Source organism: Erythrolamprus reginae, chromosome 1 (assembly GCF_031021105.1).
Source record: "Erythrolamprus reginae isolate rEryReg1 chromosome 1, rEryReg1.hap1, whole genome shotgun sequence".
NCBI lineage: Eukaryota > Metazoa > Chordata > Lepidosauria > Squamata > Dipsadidae > Erythrolamprus > Erythrolamprus reginae.
Window position 1 is genome coordinate 181924822 of NC_091950.1, and position 20442 is coordinate 181945263.

At 41.4% G+C, this 20442-nt stretch overlaps 1 protein-coding gene across 25 annotated transcripts in view; it reads right to left on the bottom strand.

Annotated features, from left to right (window-relative positions):
• BAZ2B (bromodomain adjacent to zinc finger domain 2B) overlaps positions 1–20442 on the bottom strand; it is a 318653-nt gene that overhangs the window by 59539 nt on the left and 238672 nt on the right. For 14 of the 25 annotated variants that reach the window (XM_070731601.1, XM_070731584.1, XM_070731585.1 and 11 more), the window contains 6 exons: positions 15745–15853; positions 15379–15480; positions 9918–10128; positions 5333–5425; positions 5157–5218; positions 444–509 (listed from right to left, as the gene is read on the bottom strand). In XM_070731601.1, the coding sequence (XP_070587702.1) occupies positions 444–509; positions 5157–5218; positions 5333–5425; positions 9918–10128; positions 15379–15480; positions 15745–15853 (643 nt within the window). The remainder of the gene's footprint in view (positions 1–443; positions 510–5156; positions 5219–5332; positions 5426–9917; positions 10129–15378; positions 15481–15744; positions 15854–20442) is intronic. The other 11 variants (XM_070731603.1, XM_070731595.1, XM_070731604.1 and 8 more) reach the window with 1 other exon arrangement.

Below are 20442 nucleotides of genomic sequence, written 5' to 3' on the forward strand. Positions count from 1 at the left end.
TTGGTACACAGGGTCGTGAGTGAGTTTACCTATTTTATCCTGAACATTAATGTATTTTATTGTGGTATAAGATTTCATAAGAATCCACTTCATTGGATGTATCTGGTGAAGCTGATGTCTGTGACAAAGTCATGCCCAGTATATTAAAGTGTATTACAACCTATTAAATGTGTTACTCTTTTAAGTACTGTATAAGAAGAGAATTCCTCTGAATGTGAATGGAAAGTTGGCAATAGTCTAATAATTTTCTCCTAGAAATTCCTGTACATATTAACTATTCTGTGAAGTGGTTTTATATCCATTTAAGAATAAAAATCCACAGCTTGGGAGCCACATTTTAATCTATGGACTGAAATTTCTGCAACAACAAACAATCTTAACACAAAATTGTTAAATTCTTACAAGAGCCCTTCTTTTAATTTGGCATTAAAAGTTGGTCGTACCTCTAATATTTGCTGAGCTCGGAGTTCTTTTTCCATTCGGATTTGCTGAATTCTCTTAATTTTTTCCTACAACAAGAAAGGCTTTCATTCATTTGAAGCAGCAGTAATAATGGCCCATCCCCCTGGCTGCCATAGCTGAGAGTGAATTACATCACAGATCCATTCAGTTTGGGTGAAGCCTCGCCACTCACTGCTTGCTATTATTCCATCATATTCCCCTGGAAAAGGCCAGCTACAAGGAGTTCCTATACAATACCAGATCATGCAAGGACATTTTGCCAAATAATGCAATGTTAAGACTGCTGCCCTTTTCTAGATGGTTGGATACTTCCAGGCATTGAGGTACCATTAAAGGAGGACCTTTTGTGAGGTACAATCAAAGTGAATTAAAAAATGGCCCAGATGCTTAAAAATAATGTTTTTCTATGGTTCACCTGCGCCTCAAAAGTCTCAACTTTGGTCTAAAGCAAGTGGCTACCAAAATAACATGTGTTCCAATACTGATAAACAAAGCACTTCTAAGAATTCTGTTTCCCCTATATACTTAGCAGAACACACAGCAATATTAGCCACATATTAAAACCTTTGCTATTTCTACCACCTTTCTATAATGTGCTGGGACTGAATTCTTAATAGAAGCAAGCTACCACAAGGAATCGCTTCTGAGCAAAAATTTATTGTAAATCTCTTCATTTCAGTTTGTGTCTGTATGAAGATCTAGATCTAGGTTGCTGCTGGCATCACAGCTGATGGTAATAACTGTGAATTAATGGAGAATATGATGGACAAAGAAAACAAATTCTATGCAATAAATTTAAGAATAGGATAAACAGTATATGTGGTTAAAATGACTGAAATTTGTATTATATTATAATTTAAGAGATAATTTCTATTAAACGAAACATCGCTGGTATCAACAGCAAAAAAACTAATAAGACATGGGTGTCTAATCTTTTGGCTTGCCTTATATATTTTCACATCTCTGGCAGGCCCGGGATAGGGGTTTATCCTCTATCCTGGTGCTCCTTGACCTCTCAGCAGTTTTCAATACCATCGACTATGGTATACTTCTGCGTCGACTGGAGAGGTTGGGAGTGGGAGGCACCATTTTATGGTGGTTCTCCTCCTACCACTCTGGTCGGTCGCAGTCAGTGTGATTGGAGGGTCAGAGAATGGCTACTTGTGTGGTTCCTCAGGGGTCGGTCCTCTCCCCCTGCTGTTTAATATCTACATGAAACTGCTGGGTGAGATCATCTGAGGGCACGCGGTGAGTTGTCATCAGTATGCTGATGATACTCAGCTATACATCTCCACCCTGTGTCCACTCAGTGAAGCAGTGAAAGTGAAGTGCCGGAGCCTGGAAGCTGTTAGGGTCTGGATGGGTGCTAACAGGCTCAAACTCAACCCCGACAAGACGGACTGGCTGTGGGTTCTGCCTCCCAAGGACACTTCCATCTGTCCGTCCATCATCCTGGAGGGGGGAACTCAGAGAGGGTCCGTACCTTGGGTGTCCTCCTCAATCCACAACTCACTTTAGAACATCATCTTTCACCAGTTGCAGCCCTATTTGGACAGGGAGTCTTTACTCACAGTCACTCATGCCCTCATCACCTCCAGGTTCAACTACTGCAATACTCTGTACATGGGGCTGCCTCTGAAGAGCGTTCAGAACTGCAAATTGTGCAGAACGCAGCTACTCGAGCAGTCATGGGCTTGCCCAGATATGTGCATATCTCTCCAATACTCCACGGACTGAATTGGCTGCCAATTGGTTTCCAAATGCAATTCAAAGTGTTGGTTATGACCTATAAAGCCCTGCATGGCATTGGGCCAGAATACCTACGGGACCGCCTTGTACCTCACGAATCCCAGACACCGGTCAGGTCCCACAGAGTTGGCCTTCTCCAGGTCCTGTCAACTAGACAATATTGGTTGGCAGGGCCTAGAGGAAGAGCCTTCTCTGTGGGGACCCTGGCCCTCTGGAATCAGCTCCCCCTGGAGATTCGTACTATTCCCACCCTCTTTGCCTTCCGCAAGAGTCTTAAGACTCATTAATGCCATCAGGCTTGGGGCCATAAGATTCTTGCCCCCTGGCTGATGAATGTGTTGAGAGAAAGTTGATTGAACGGGAATGACAGTTTTTTATGGCTTTGGGGTTTTTTATATTTTATATTTAATTAATTGGATCTAAGATGTCATCCATTGTTATATTATATGTTGTGCCGAGTCCTCGGAGAGGGGTGGCATCAAAGATAAAAGTTGAATTAATTAATTTTACACACACACACACACACACACACACGTATATGCATATGTTTATGTATCACATGTTTTTGCTGAATTTTTAAAATTAAGGGAGACTAGGAGACTTGCAAGGCAGAGAATTAACCTCTAGGCCACAGGATCTGATCCCTTCAGCTTTGTACCAGGGAGGGGCTATATGTTTTTTACAAGGCAGAAGCCCCAGGATCAAATCCCAGTAAGGGTATGGCTAGCTGATGAGGCCAGAACAAGGCCGAACTAGCGATAGCCCAGTCTCCCTTAATTTTAAAAATTCAGCCAAAACATGTGATACATACAGAATATAGTTTCTTGCCTATGAATAAATTAAGTGCCTTGAAATGGCCCTGGGTTGGGCCTAGAGGCAAAAAGGAGCTGTGACGTTCCTTTAATATACCAGGGTAATCCAACATTTAAAAAGTATATGTATATGTATATATATATTCTGTCTTCATTTTCAAATTCATTAAAATTTTATATATACAGTATATATGTGTGTGTGTGTATGCTTTCTGTCTTCATTTTCAAATTCATCAAAAATATGTTACATATATATATATTCTTCATTCTATCAATTTTACATGAGAAATGACCCGAATATGCCAAGACCTACATACCTATAACCGTGAAAATCTATGAAAACAAATATATACATACATATACATACACATACAAATATAAATAACATATAAATATAAAAATATAATATAGTTAACATATAATACTGTTAAACATTTATGATCTTGTGGAGTTGCATTACTAGCTATTCTGGGACTCATATGGCTGATGGGCCAGTCCTCATCTTATGATCATAATGGAGCCTACCAATTATGAATATAAGTTATGACAGTTGTAGAGTGGATCTTCATGTGACCCACCTGACTTTTTTAAACCTTTTTTTTGCAATAGTTGGTAAGTGAATCACCATGCTTGTTAAGTGAATCTGTTGTCATTAAGCAAATGCCAATATTTTTGCTGAAAATCATTAGCAAACACCACAAAAACATTGTAAATCATTGTAAATCATGGTCATCTGACCGAGAGACATTGCAAGCGGCCATAAACACAGGACTTCTGCACTCTCCCCAATCGATCCCGGAAGTGCAGGGCAGGAGAAGTAAAACAAAATTTATTTATTTATTATTTATTAATTAGATTTGTATGCCGCCCCTCTCCGCGGACTCAGGGCGGCTAACAGCAGTAAAAAAGACAAATATAACAAATCTAATATAAAAAGGAATTTTAAAAACCCCAATTTAAGAGACCAATCATACAAACAGACATACCATGCATAAATTTTATAAGCCTAGGGGGAAGGGAATATCTCAATTCCCCCATGCCTGACGACAGAGGTGGGTTTTAAGGAGCTTACGAAAGGCAAGGAGGGTGGGGGCAGCCCTGACATCTGGGGGAGTTGGTTCCAGAGGGTTGGAGCCACCACAGAGAAGGCTCTTCCCCTGGGTCCTGCCAAACTACATTGTTTAGTCGACGGGACCCAGAGAAGGCCAACTCTGTGGAACCTAACCGGTCGCTGGGATTCGTGCAGCAGAAGGCGGTCCCGGAGATATTCTGGTCCGATGCCATGAATGGCTTTATAGGTCATAACCAACACTTTGAATTGTGACCGGAAACCGATTGGCAACCAATGCAGACTGCGGAGTGTTGGTGTGACATGGGCACATTTATGAAAGCTCATGATTGCTCTTGCAGCTGCATTCTGCACGATCTGAAGTTCCCGAACACTTTTCAAAGGTAGCCCCATGTAGAGAGTGTTCCCTTATGCCCACTGGTGGGTTCTAACTTACCTCGCTGCCGCTTTGCTTCCTCCCAAACTGCGCGGCCATGCAGCCTATGCATGCACAGTGATAAAAGCTCAGCTCCTGCGCATACACAGAAGCAAAAAACAGCTTTTCTGTATGTGAAGCAAAAAACAAGATGGTGGCACTTACGGCAGCCCTAAGAGCTGGTTTGGAGACGTGACCAGCCAGCCATCGCTTCCGGTTCGGTGACCGAGGGAAAATTCCCGCTACTGGTTCTAAAGAACCGTTCCGAACTGGGAAGAACTCACCCCTGCTTATGCCCAAGGCTGTTTGTGCACTGATAGACAGAGACTCATGATTGTGCATTCCCTCTTTTTTAAAAAAACCTTTCCTCTTTTTTTTTTTTTTTTGCTTTTCCCCTTTAAATTTTGCCTTTTCCCTTTATCTGTAGAATTTGCAGGTGATGGCACATCTTCATGCTTGAAATGCATTTTTTTCCATAATGTATTATGGATCATCAAATTATCCAGCTGAGCTTGAGTAAAGCAAAATGAGTTTTCAAGTGTTAGCCCCACTACAGATACACAAATGCACGCGCGCACACACACACACACACCACTAAAATGGTACATTTTGCAAGGCACATAGTTGCAACCTGAAAAACATAACATACCTGCTGTTTCATTATTTTTATCTGCTCTTTTTGTTTCCTTTTTTCTTCTGCAGCCATTATAGCTAAGAATAAGACGGAAAAAACGTGTTAGTAGTAAATAACAGACAGGATAATGGAAACATAGTATCTATGTTTTCAAAAGCTGTAAGGTTCTTAAGAAGATGTGTATTACTGACCTTGCTGTTTTTTTGCTTCCTTAGCAGCTCGGGCCTGCTCTTGCTTCTGAATTTTTCTCAAAAGCTTGATTTGTGCTGCTTGTCTAGCAATTTCTGGAACACAAAGGGGAAATGCTTGCAGTACAATAAAGATTGCCTGTTGGCACAAGGACAGTTGTACAAATGGAGAGATAAAAACAAATGGAAAAGAGGCAACTCAGCACTGAGGAAATCCTTAATATGATTTCACACAAATATTTGTTATTTTGTTAGTATGAAACTGCAGACATATCTCAACCCATCACTTATTTTCTTTATTTCCCTTGGGTAATTGTAAAACAATATTAAAATAATATGGATTGACATACAGGGTCTAGAACAGTGATGGCGAACCTATGGCACGGGTGCCAAAGGTGGCACATGGACCCATATCCAATATCCAATATGCCCATGTTACTACAACACTCCGCAGTCTGCATTGGTTGCTGATCAGTTTCCGGTCACAATTCAAAGTGTTGGTCATCACCTATAAAGCCCTTCCTGGCACCGGACCAGGGTATCTACGAGACTGCCTTCTGCGGCACGAATCCCAGCGACCGGTTAGGTTCCACAGAGTTGGTCTTCTCCGGGTCCCGTCAACTAAACAATGTCGTTTGGAGGGATGCAGAGGAAGAGCCTTCTCTGTAGCGGCTCTGACCCACTGGAATCAGCTCCCTCCAGAGATTAGAACTGCCCCCACCCTCCTTGCCTTTCGTAAAATTCTTAAGACCCACCTCTGTCGTCAAGCGTGGGGGAACTGAAACATCTCCCCCTGCCTATGTAGTTTTCTGTGTATGATATGACTGTATGTATGTTTTTTATATATTGGGGTTTCTTGTTTTTTAGACTTTTTAAATGTATTATTGTTATTTCAGATTCTAACTATTAGATTTGTCATTATGTATTGTTTTTATTATTGCTGTAAGCCGCCCCGAGTCTACGGAGAGGGGCGGCATACAAATCTAATTAATAATAATAATAATAATAATAATAATAATAATAATAATAATAATAATAATAATATTTATTCATTCATTCATTCATTCATTCATTCATTCATTCATTCATTCATTCATTCATTCAATTTTTATGCCGCCCTTCTCCTTAGACTCAGGGCAGCTTACAACATGTTAGTAATAGGACTTTTTAACAGAGTCAGCATATTGCCCCCACAATCCGGGTCCTCATTTTACCCACCTCGGAAGGATGGAAGGCTGAGTCAACCTTGAGCCGGTGATGAGATTTGAACCGCTGACCTCCAGATCTATAGTCAGCTTCAGTGGCCTGCAGTACAGCACTCTACCTGCTGCACCACCCCGGCTCTTCATATCTGCTGGCACACAAGGAATTGCCCTAGCTCAGCTCCAATGTGCATTCAATATGGCGGCCAGATGATTTTTGACTCACACGGAGGCTCTGGGAGGGCGTTTTTGGCTTCCAGAGAGCCTCCGGGTAGGGGATGGGGGAGGGCATTTTTACCCTCCCCCCATCTCCAGGGAAGCCTTTGGAGCCTGGGGAGGGTGAAACACAAGCCTACTGGGCCCACCAGAAGTTGGGAAACAGTCCGTTTCCGCTTCCAGAGGACTTCCGGGGGTGGGGGAAGCTGTTTCTGCCCTCCCTAGGCATTGAATTATTGATATAGGCACTCACACATGCGCAAAAGCACGCGCCCACGTTCTTTTGGCACTCGAGGAAAAAAGTTCGCCATCACTGTTCTAGAAGATCACTGGAGTAATATTTTTTTACTTGCAGATTACAATTTGGCTTAGCTTGTCCTGTAGTGAAATTTTCCTTCCTATCACTGCCATCCATTATTCTGAACTTGCTCTCTAGAATCAAAGAGGACAAATTCTGACTTTTGATTCTGCGACATCAACTCAGTTAACTGAAAAATGCTATTGTATCTTTTTCAAGGCTAAACATATCCCGTTCCCACCATCTCTCTTCTAGTCCTTTGATCATACTCATGTTTTCTCTGAAACTTTAAAGGGTGATTCCCAGAAATGAACACAATAGTTTGAGTTAAGGATTGAGAAGTGCAGAACAATGTGCAACTATTATTCCCAATGTAATATGAAACTACACTAAGCAGAATTCTTTCTTGCTATGGAACAGTTTGAACCTGTTGTTTCCTCATAGCGATATTCAGTACCCAAGACAAGCTACCTTAACCCCCCACAACCCCCCCCCCCACCTCACAATTAGAGGCAGTGGATTTTTACCCATAGATAGATCCTATAACATAGGTGCCAATTTATGGAATCAGAAGCTACCAAAGTCAAAACATCCAGGCCATTGGCACGAGCTCTGAAGACTGTGCCAGAGGCTGGATAAATATTCTTCCCCTCTAAGTTTTGGAAGATTTACTCAAACTCTGCAGCATTGATTTCATTGTGAGGCTACATCTACAAACACACAAACAGCAGAAATATGGATGAGAACTATTCTCCCTTAAAAAAACCTCATAGGCCAAGAGTTTGAGATTCAAGATTTGAAGGTAAAATTTTCTTTTATCTTTTTGCAGTACTACAGACCTACAGACCAAATGTCCCCTTGGGATTAAAAAGCCAGGAAAAAATACAAACGCAAATACAGTGATACCTCGTCTTACAAACCCTTAGTCATACAAACTTTTCGAGATACAAACCCAGGGTTTAATATTTTTTTGCCTCTTCTTCCAAACTATTTTCACCTTACAAACCCAAGCCGCCGCCACTGGGATGCCCCACCTCCGGACTTCTGTTGCCAGCGAAGCGCCCGTTTTTGCGCTGCTGGGATTCCCCTGAGGCTCCCCTCCATGGGAAACACCACCTCCGGACTTCCGTGTTTTTGCAATGCTGCAGGGGAATCCCAGCAGCACAAAAACGGGTGCTTCGCTGGCAATGGAAGTCCGGAGGTGAGGTTTCCCAGCGAGGGGAGCCTCAGCGAAATCGCAGCATCACAAAAACACGGAAGTCTGGAGGTGAGGTTTCCCATGGAGGGGAGCCTCAGGGGAATCCCAGCAGCGCAAAAACAGGTGCTTTGGCTGGCAAAAGGGGTGAGTTTTGGGCTTGCATGCATTAATCGCTTTTCCATTGATTCCTATAGGAAACGTTGTTTCATCTTACAAACTTTTCACCTCACAAACCTCGTCCCGGAACCAATTAAGTTCATAAGACAAGATATCACTCTATAGCCTTAGGAAGAACTTGTGGGGTTTTTCAGACTGCCAAAATTCTGGCCCAAGCTTTCTCCTTATCCTTAAGGAGGCAATTATTTTCCATAGTTCAGTGTAATACTAAACTTTTTCCATTAAAATCGTCAAAAGTGAAGTTTTGTGAGAAGGAAAAGCAAGTTTTCACAAGAATTTGCATATTTTACAAACACAGGAAGACAGGTCATGTACTGCAAATCTTTAACAGATAGTAGAAATCCTTTATCTGTCTAAACTGCTATTATGTTTCTCCACATATGCAGGCTGGGAAAGCCAATTTGCCCCAGCAACTACTAGAATAGAATGGCATGATGTACGGCCGCCAAGGACCCTTCTCTGGCCCGCTATTTTTTTTAGAACCTTAACAAATCCACAGCTACCAAATATTGTTGCTTTCAGGAGGAATCTGCTGCCATCACCTAGATTTTCACAGCTTCCTCCACCCTGAAAAATAAGCTGCTGAGTGCCTCCAGGCCTCACTGATTCTTGCCAGATCCAGCCTCGTCACTAGCCGAGAAACAGCGATCCCTAGACCAGCTATTCTTTCTCAGCCCATGATTATTTTTAAGGTATTCATTTCAATGTAATTAACCTGGCTCCTTCTCCTCTGAGCTGTGCAAACCTGTAGTAGAATATAATCAAAACAAAAGATCCTTTACAGATGACATGGTAAAAATACAGGAAAAAAATATTCAAAAGTTAAGAGAGAAAATTGTGAGTACAAATGCTCATTTGTTATATACTTGCAGTAATTTCATCCTGTGAAAAGTGGCAAAGGAGAATTAATTAGAAATGGAACAAATGTGTATTTTTAAATTTAGTAACAGAAGGAAAAAAGATAGTTGCATAAAAGGGATTAACACATATTGGAGAAAAGATAAAAACAGAACTGCAATCAAGCAAATTACCAACTTGCAAGCAAATATTAGAGCCATGCAACACCTGTTGTAGCTCCTTAAGTTGAACACACAATTTTGGGATTGCTTGGGAGCTGCAGAGTATGGTCCTGAGATAAGCGAGTTACTTTAAGGATTTGCTGACAGATGCTATGTAAGCACTCCTAGGCATCAAAGAAGATTTTTTCAAATCCAAAGTGTTGTTTGTGGGAATAATTATTGTGAAATATTAAGCTACATTAAGAACTTATATGGAGTTACGGTATCTATCAAAGCAATCTGAACTGAACTGCCAAATCCCATTTTCCAAAGCAAGTAAGCAGCTCTGAGCATTAACCAAACTTGATTGGCTTAGCTTCCAAGTTCACACACTGTCAGCCAAATGCTGCCTCTTGGTGAGAATTCAAGGACCATTTTTTAAATACAGATATTTTAAACAGGTATCAAATGTTAATAAAATCAATAATAAAATACTTACCTTGGGCTTGTAACTTTCGCAAGAGTTTAGCATCTGTATTGTCAAGGAATTCAGTGGTACCAACATTTGGCGGCCGACCTTTGCGACGTCTCATTTTTGATTCCTCCTTGCTACGTTGTCTATCAGGATTTGGTGGCCGGCCCCTTCGACCTTCCATTGCCCTGATGCGGGGAAGGACATCCTCTCCTTTCAGCAGACACCATTGCATCCCCTTGTAATTAATATATTTCACAGAAAGTAATTATAAACACAAAATGTAAAATAAAATTAAAATTCCATATCCATATATTTGCATCAAAGCATATGTCTATATCTGTAAGTATTAGAACTGTAAGCTTGAAGTCATTCAATTAGCGAATTAATGAAGCAATAGTAAATTTATCCTTTCAGCAGGGAGAAAATTGAAGAGTACCAAACTACACACAGCCCGCAGCTGTCTTGATCTCTTATCTTTCTGTTTATTTCACAATAAAGAACTGAAACATGATTGCCCGTCCATATATACCCAAAGATAACATGTACCTGTACCGAAGGGTGATAAGACTTTCAATTCCCTTTTAGAAACCAAACCCATAAATTGATGGAACTCCAGTGAATATAGAATCAGGAATTTCTTAAAATCTGGATCTTCCAAAATTCTGATAAACTGCTCTATTTGATAGCCATGTGGGTTCTGGTATATCACTAGCAAAATGGAATAGCCATCATGCTGGCTGGATTTGATGAAAAGGAAAATATGAAGAATGGCCTTTTTCTTGAAAAAGTGGTGACATCTTTATGAAAATTGCAAGTTGCCTAAGAGAAAAAAAATACTAAAAGAAGTGTTTGTTAATACAAATCTATAATTACTCTGACAGTTGCAAGTAAGTCCCAGTGGTAAGGTTGCTTAGTATTGTAGCCTTAGAGCTCAATTCCCCAAACTCAATGGGATTACTTCTAAATGACTGTAAATATATTTGAGATTTGAGTATTTGCCAGAAAAGAAAGCTGAGGCAGGAATCAAATTGTAAATAAATAAATGATCCTAAAATATCCACTTATGCACCTGGTTTTTCTGCTTGTGATTTATTGAGTTATCAACTGAAACTATTTTGTAATGCTCTATAGTTTTAAAACATTTTTTGACTTGCAGAAATGGAAGCTTGGCTTCGTACCATCCATTTCAATTTTAGGAGTATCTTCCACTTAATTTGTCGAACAAGAATCTTATATCGTGTTTACCTAATCAGACATTGTACTGTAATCTAGTATCTCCTGAGTTGTTTTTCTCTTTGTTTCCTCAAGCCTAGTTATCAAGTTGGTCAATATGTATCTTATTTGTAACACTTCAAACTATATGTCAAGACTCACATAATAAATGTTCTAATTATCTCTAATTGGAAATGCACCACCTTGCTATATATGTATTGCTCAATTCAGAATGTGTGCCAATGGAAATCTGGTCATAAAAGGTTCTTTGGCAAAGTAATGGTGAAAGGAATTTTGTGGATACTCCCCAGAAACTCTGAAAGCTACTCCAGAAACATGGAAAGCAATGGACTAAGGCAGGGGTAGGCAAAGTTGGCTCTTCTATGATATGTGGACTTCAACTCCCAGAATTCCTAAGCTAGCTTAGGAATTCTGGGAGTTGAAGTCCATAAGTCATAGAAGAGCCAACTTTGCCTACCCTGGGACTAAGAGAAGCTCTTTTGGATCATAGTCCTTTACATGAATTGAAAGATAACTCCCACCCTCCTTTTAATAGACTGTTGATTTGAGGCAGGGTGGGTTCCTACTGGTGCGTTAGGCAACTCAATTCCAGTAGTGGCCACCAGATTGCGCCATTTGCACACAACGGCTCCGTTGCCAGTCCGTTGGGTGGTGCCATTTTTCCCCTGTTTTGGGGGCTTTTTTGCTTCCGGTGCACGGGATGTGAAGGGACTCTCGTGAAGAGAAGCATCTCCTCAAAATATTTTGGCACGTTTTTGCTTCCTGCGCATGCATGGAAGCAAAATCGTGCTAGGAATGCAGGCGCAGGCGCACCCGAATTAAGAAGATGCACACGCGGCACACCAGTATGCGGGTAAGTGCAGCCGCCGTTGATTTGAGGGACAATTTTCTCTTAACAGTATGCTGATGATACCCAGTTATACATCCCCACCCCATGTCAATTCAGTGAAGTGGTGGATGTGATGTGCCGGTACCTGGAAGCTGTGAGGATCTAGATGGGGGCCAACAGGCTCAGACTTAACCCAGACAAGACCCAGTGGCTGTAGGCTTTCCCTCCTAAGGACTTTTCGATCTGTCTGTCCATTGTTCGGGGGAGGGGGGGAGATATTGTCCCCCTCAGATAGGGTCCCCACCTTGGGTATCCTCCTGGACCCATGGCTGAGTTTTGACCATCACATTTCAGCTTTGGCAAGGGGACCTTCGCCCAGGTTCATCTGGTACACCAGTTGTGGCTCTATGTGGACCAGGAGGCTCTCCGCACAGTCACTCAGGCCCTCATCACCTCCCATCTTGATTATTGCAATGCACTCTACATGGGGCTACCCTTGAAAAGTGTTCGGAGACTGCAAATAGTTCAGAATGCAGCCGTGAGAGCTGTTATGGGTATACACCCATATAACACCTTTGCTCCACAAGCTGCACTGGCTTCCTATTAGTCTCCGTGCACAATTCAAGGTGTTGATTATTACCTATAAAGCCCTACATGGCTCAGGGCCAGGCTATTTACGGGACCGTCTCCTGCCACATACCTCCCAGAGATCAATACGAGCTCACAGAGTTGACCTCCTCTGGGTTCCGTCGACTAAGTAATGCAGGTTGGCGAGGGAGAGCCTTCTCTGTGGCCGCCCTGGCTCTATGGAACCAACTTCCCCCCGATATCCATACTGCTCCCACCCTGCTGTCCTTTCGCAAAGCTATGAAGACCTGGCTTTGCCGACAGGTCTGGGGACCATAAATTTACAGCTTGATGGACAACTGTAAAAATGGTGTGTATGTATATGAGTGTGATTTTCTTTTTATAATAACTTTTTATGGTTTTTTTTTAGTTTGTTATGTTTTAACCTCAGTTAATTGTTTGATTTTTTTTACTGTTTTGTATTTATTCTTATTGTACTTGTATCGCTGTTGTAAGCCGCCCTGAGTCCTTCGGGATTCGGTGGCATAGAAGTTAAATAAATAAACAAACAAACAAACAAACAAACAAACACAATTTAGATAAATTTGCTAGACGAATTAGAAAATTAACAATATTACATTTGAATCCTAACCCCATGTGCCTCAAATAAACACATCTAATTCAGCAAGATTTATACAGGTGTCACAATGTGGATAGGGATAGGAAAGATTCTGTTTTCGTAAGGATCATTTACTGGATTGCTACATGTGGGCATGTTCATAAAACAATACCCAGATATTTCAATTAGAACATACAAGTCTTAATAGCTCAGTATCAGCGCACAAGCTGCACATAGAAAATGCAGAATCCCTGGATGCCCTAGAGAAGACTGGAAAGACGTCTTCCGGAAATCGTGGCACACCTCTGTCTCAGAAATCATGATTTAGATAGACCAGTCATCTAACAAGACTTTCCCCCCAGTATGTACTATTAAATACATTGGGGTGACCTAAGATTGATTAAATTAATTATTGAATGAAACTAAAACTAAGTACAGCGACTTGCATAAAACTGGAAGCAAATAATCAAGTCCTTACAGAAGACAATGTAACAGATGCAGAACTCCCCATCATATAGCAAGCTGGCTTAGTTTAATTGGTATAAAGAAAACAGCCTTCCCTAATCCATTGTCCTCTAATGTTTTGAACTACAACTCCTATTATATTCAGCCACATTATCAGTGGCATGCTAAATGGGGATGATGAATATAGCAGCTGAATATATCAGAGCAGAACCAGATTAGAAATACACTTAAAATTACAATAAATTTAAAGCTTACAGTGTAAGACTGTTATAGACATATACAAAAACGCATTCAAAAAGCATTATTTATACTAGCAAATGTAACACCAAAGGTGCTATTCTGAATTTTCAAATTCATACTTGCTCTAAATTGCATTTGTCTCAAGCACACATATTGCCATTTTAAAAATCCTATCAGGGAAGAGTTACTTACCTTATTTACTCCGTAGCTTACATTAGATCCACACTAACTATAATATAAAAATGCTTCTACTCTTCCAATTTCTTAAAGGTGTTTTACTAACACACAAAATGAAGACAAAGGAATTCAAAACTAACACTTGGCACAATCAAATGGCTTATTTGGTTTGCTTAACTGAAAATTGTTTCAAATTGACTATGTAAATCAAAGACATACTGTATCAAGAACTGGACAAAGAAAATGACAGTTAAAAGTTCTATAACGGACAGTTAAGCCTGGCAAGAAATCTAAATTCTTTACATTTATTCCAGTGCTTAATACCAGCATAATAATGACATTTCAATGGAATTATGACTTTTTTTCCCAACAATGCAAACATTTCTAGCAATAAGAACTATGGCAGAAATCTATGGTGGAGGCCTCAATGTTTATAATAAAAAATAATTTTGCTCAATAGCAATTCAATTTTCTAAAGAGGAAGAAATAATAAACAGTTATAATTTAGGCAAAAATGGTAAAACAGTTGGAAGTTGTTATTTCAGTTTAATAAAGTTACTGGGATATTCTGGCCTTTTGAGTAAGACCCAGTGCAGTACATGGGCCAGGAGTTATGTAAAAAAAAATGGAAGGAAAGAATTAAATGAGTACCATCTATGCAACATAATATGCAAGTATGAAATCCGAGAGAAACGGTTGTAGGGTCAGAATTTATGCTGATAGACCCAGATCAGGGTTCTGTATATAATCAAACTGTCTTAATTTTCACTTATCATTTCACCTTTTCTATTTATTGTAGGGTTTTCCAGGTTCCATTAGTAACTGTACTTATGAGAGAGGGTCTATAACAGTGATGGCAAACCTATGGCACGGGTGCCACAGGTAGCACGCAGAGCCATACCTGCCGGCAAACGAGCCGTTGCCCTAGATCAGCTTCAGCACACGCATGTATGCACCGGCCAGCTGATTTTCGGCTCACACGGAGGCTCTAGGAAGACATTTTTTGTTTCTGGAGGGCCTCTGGGAGGGATGAAGGAGGGTGTTTTTGCCCTCCCCAGGTTCCAGGGAAGCCTCTGAGGTTGGGGAGTGTGAAAAACAGGCCTACGGGACTCACCAGAAGTTGTGAAATGGGCTGTTTCTGGCCTCCAGAGGGCCTCCGGGTGGGGTGGGGGGCAAGGGAGAAAAACGTTGCCCTCCCCAGGCATTGAATTATGGGTGTGAACACTCACGCAGGCACAATAATGTGTGCTCCTGCGCTTTTGGCGCCCGTATATATGTATGTATATGTATATATCACTTAGATTTATGGTACTACTCCTTGGATCAAAGACTTTACTTTTTTAAAAAGTGGATACCTGCGGTCCATCTCTGGCTTCATAGAAGTCACCCACTCCTATTTTTGCACTGAAGCTGAAATTGTCCCTTGAGATATCCATTACTCCATTTCGGCTGAGATACTGAAAAAATCACATATTTTTCTACTTCAGGTTTTAAGTCATCAGAACCCAGCTTTGATGTACAGCTAATATTAGAGAATTCAAATACTGTGCATATTCTAGCAGGGGACTATGACTTTACAGTGGGTGAATTCAGAGACAGGTTAAGGATCATTGCAGGCCATTTTGTATCAACTTTATAGGAAGGGGAAAAAATCAATTTAAACACAAATACATACATACACAAATAAATGCACACAAAAAAGCATAGTGTTTAAAATATACCTTTACAACTTCTGGGTACTGCCTTAACTTCTTTCCACATGGTGCATAATAGGCTACTTCTCCTTGAAGGCGGCCACCAATGTTCCTTATTCTTGTTTCCCTTTGCCACCTGCAAATATAGTTCTGTGTTAAGGGACAAACTATGAAAGGAATTGTCTACATACTTATTTGGAAGTAAGTTTTTTCCTAGAAGGTAGAAGATTTACTTCATAAGTATGGACATGGTTGAGAAGACGTGGAACAACTCTTCAGAGTCAAGAGTAACTGGTACTGAGCTGGAAGAAAGGACGGTCATAAAGGTGTTGGAGTGGGACTGTGAAGACTCAGAGCCGGGGTGGCGCAGCAGGTAGAGTGCTGTACTGCAGGCCACTGAAGCTGACTGTAGATCTGAAGGTCAGCGGTTCAAATCTCATCACCAGCTCAAGGTTGACTCAGCCTTCCATCCTTCCGAGGTGGGTAAAATGAGGACCCGGATTGTGGGGGCAATATGCTGGCTCTGTTAAAAAGTGCTATTGCTAACATGTTGTAAGCCGCCCTGAGTCTAAGAAGGGCGGCATAAAAATTGAATGAATGAATGAATGAATGAATGAATGAATGAATGAATGAATATTCAAGTGCACCCTCACTCATGAAAGTTTAATGGATTATATTGGTCCACAGGGTTGTTGCAGAGCAAAATGGAAGGAAGTGGTGCTATGCCTTGGATGTCTAGAGCAGTGTTTCCCAACCTTGGCAACTTGAAGATATTTGGACTTCAACTCCCAGAATTCCCCAGCCAGCGAACGCTGGCTGGGGAATTCTGGGAGTTGAAGTCCAGATATCTTCAAGTTGCCAAAGTTGGGAAACACTAGTCTAGAGCAAGGCTGTCAAATTTAAGGCCAGGGGGCCAGATTCGGCCCATGGGGTGCTTAGATCTGGCCTGCAGGGCTGTCCTGGAAATAGTGATGGACCAGCCCACAGTGCCTCTGCCCTTGAAAACAGACCTGGGAGCTGGGAAGCCGGTTTTCACTGGTAGAGCACTCAGGCCACCACAGTCGCCCTCGACATCAGTGACATCATGCTGGCCATGCCCACCCTACTGGCACCCACCCTAGCCCCCCTGAGGGCAAACATAACCCTGATGTGGCCTTCAATAAAATCGAGTTTGACACCCCTGGTCTTGAGAGACAGTGGAATATAAATCCAGTAAAACAAATGCATAAACAAAACAAACACGATTTTGATATGAAATAATGAAGATCCTTTGAAATTTCCCAAGTACTATTTGTAATTGACATTTTGATAAAACATCATACGCAAAAAAATAAGAATAGAATAGAATAGAATAGAATTTTTTATTGGCCAAGTGTGATTGGACACACAAGGAATTTGTCTTGGTGCATATGCTCTCAGCGTACATAAAATAAAATATACATTTGTCAAGAATCATGTAGTACAGCACTTAATGATTGTCATAGGGGTCAAATAAGCAATGAAGAAGCAATATTAATAAAAATCTTAGGATATAAGCAACAAGTTACAGTCATACAGTCAACATGGGAGGAAATGGGTGAAAGGAATTATGAGAAAAACTAGTAGAATAGAAGTGCAGATTTAGTAGAAAGTCTGACAGTATTGAGGGAATTATTTGTTTAGTAGAGTGATGGCGTTCGGGAAAAAACTGTTCTTGTGTCTAGTTGTCTTTGTGTGCAGTGCTCTGTAGCGACGTTTTGAGGGTAGGAGTTAAGCTGACACTAAAAGAAGTACATCAGAAATCTTAGCAGTAGGGTAAAACTAACTTTCAAGATAAGGAAGGAATGGGCTTGATGATGAGCTGTGGTGGTGCTGTGGTTAGAATATGGTATTGCAGGCTGACTCAGGCCATAACCTGGAATTTTGTACTGACCAGCTGAAGGTTGACTCAGCCTGCCATCTTTCCAAGGTGAGTAAAATGAGGACACAGACTGTTGGAGGTAATATTCAGACTCTGTAAACTGCTAAAAACACTGTGAAGCAATATATACCATGTTTTCCCCAAAATAAGACATCCCCTGATAATAAGCCCTAACAGGCTTTTGAGTGCATGGCAATAAGGTCAAATGCTTATTTCAATAAGACAGGGTCTTATTTTCAGGGAAACATAGTAAGTGTAAGTGCTATTGCTATTAATATTCAGGTTGCATTTGGAATCTGTAGAGAACAGTGATGGCGAACCTTTTTTTGGTTCACGGGCCCAAAGGGTGTGTGTCATGTGCTAGCACACTCACCCACACCCATTTCCTCCCCACCACACATGTGCACCCCCCTGCATTGCCCCTGCACATATGCACAATCCCTCCCCATCCCCATGCATGCACACAGGCCTCACTGAAGCCTGGGACAGTGAAAAAATGACCAAACGGGCAAACCGGAACTTCAGAAAAATGGACTTCTGGTGTCCTGTTTTCCGCATTCCTTAGCCTTCAGGGAAGCTTCCCAAAGCCCCAGGGTGTGAAAAACAGCACAATGGGCAAACTGGAAATCCATTTTTCCAAACTTCCGGTTTGCCTATTGGGCAGTTTTTTGCATGCAGAGGGCAAAACGGTCTTCCCCAAGGCCAAAAATCAGCTGGCTAGCACACATATGTGTACTGGAGCTAATGAAGGCAAAGCCTTGCGTGCCTTTTGATATGGCTCTGCATGCCACCTGTGGCATGAGTACCATAGTTTCATCATCACGGGTACAGAAAGATGGGTTGTTATAAATTTATTCTGAACCAAGATATAGTCTGCAATTCCCCATATGAAGCAAGGAGAAAATATGGTATGCAGTACATTGCCAAGTGAAGAAAGAAGATGCAAAGATACTTAGCAATGCAAACTAGTTTAGCGTGCCTGAAAAATGGAAGCTTGAAAAATTAAGGATATTCTACTCTCTAGCAGGATTAATATATTTTGACAATCTGACTAGATTGGACTTGAAGAACTTCAAGGTCACCCCCAACTCTATTATTTTGTATTCTGTTTTCCTGGACATATTTCAAGCATGGCGTATTTATTTAGAAAAATATACAGAAAAATTTCAATGTATAAATTTGTGCAGTAAGTTAAGGTAGTTCTTGATCTATGACTAAAACTGGGAACAGAATTTTAGTCACTAAGCAATGCGTTCATTAAGCAAGTCATTGAGTGACTGGATCCAATTTTATGTCCGTTTTAGTGTATTTGTTAAGTAAATCTCATGGTTGTTAAGTGAATCATGCAGGTGTTAAGCATATATGGCTTCCTCTATTGACTCTGCTTGTTGCAAGCCAGCTGGGAAGGCTGCAAATTGTGATCATGTGACTGCAACATGACACAATTGCTGTAAATATGAACCTGTTGCCAAGCATCTAAATTGCAATCCCATGACATTAGCCATGGTACAATGGTCACAACTTTGAGGATAAGGTTGTAAGTCTGGAGGCTGTTGGGGTCTGGATGGGTGTCAACAGACTCAAACTCAACCCGGATAAGATGGAGTGGCTGTGGGTTCTGCCTCCCAGGGACAATTCCATCTGTCCGTCCATAACCCTGGGGGGGGGAATTATTGACCCCCTCAGAGAGGATCCGCCACTTGGGCGTCCTCCTCGATCCACAGCTCACATTAGAGAAACACCTTTCAGCTGTGGCGAGGGGAGCGTTTGCCCAGGTTCACCTGGTGCACCAGTTGCGGCCCTATCTGGACCAGAACTCACTGCTCACAGTCACTCATGCCCTCATCACCTCGAGGTTCAATTACTGTAATGCTCTCTACATGGGACTACCTTTGAAAAGTGTTCGGAAACTTCAGATCGTGCAGAATGCAGCTGCGAGAGCAATCATGGGCTTCCCAAAGTATGCCCATGTTACACCAACACTCCGTAGTCTGCATTGGTTGCCGATCAATTTCCGGTCACAATTCAAAGTGTTGATTATGACCTATAAAGCCCTTCATGGCATCGGACCAGAATATCTCCGGGACCACCTTCTGCCGCATGAATCCCAGTGACCGGTTAGGTCCCACAGAGTCGGCCTTCTCCGGGTCCCGTCGACTAAACAATGTTGTTTGGCAGGACCCAGGAGAAGAGCCTTCTCTGTGACGGCCCCGACCCTCTGGAACCAGCTCCCCCCGGAGATCAGAACTGCCCCCACCCTCCTTGCCTTTTGTAAATTTCTTAAGACCCATCTCTGCCGTCAGGCATGAAGGAACTGAGACATCTCCCCCGGACCTATACAGTTTATACATGGTATGTTTGTGTGTATGTTTGTTTTTAATAATGGGGTTTTAGTGTTTTTTAAATTATTAGATTTGTTCTTACATTGTCTTTGTTATTGTTGTGAGCCGCCCCGAGTCTACGGAGAGGGGCGGCATACAAATCTAATTAATGATGATGATGATGATGATGATGATGATGATGATAATAATAATAATAATAAGTCACTTTTTAGCACTGTCATAACTTCAAACCATCACTAAACATATAGTCATAAGTCAAGGACTACCTGTATAAAAAAATCTTTAAGGTTTTCTATGAAATGCATTGCTCTTCAGTTACTTATAAGCAGGTCTATTTCTCCACAACGCATCCAAAACATTATTGTATGCTTTTGGAGAACAGGATTTAGTTTAATAAAGAACCCCAGAGGTTTATTATCTATTTAAACTTTATGTTATCTCTGTGAGGCAGAGTAAAATAGAATATGAGTGGAGGAGGTAGCT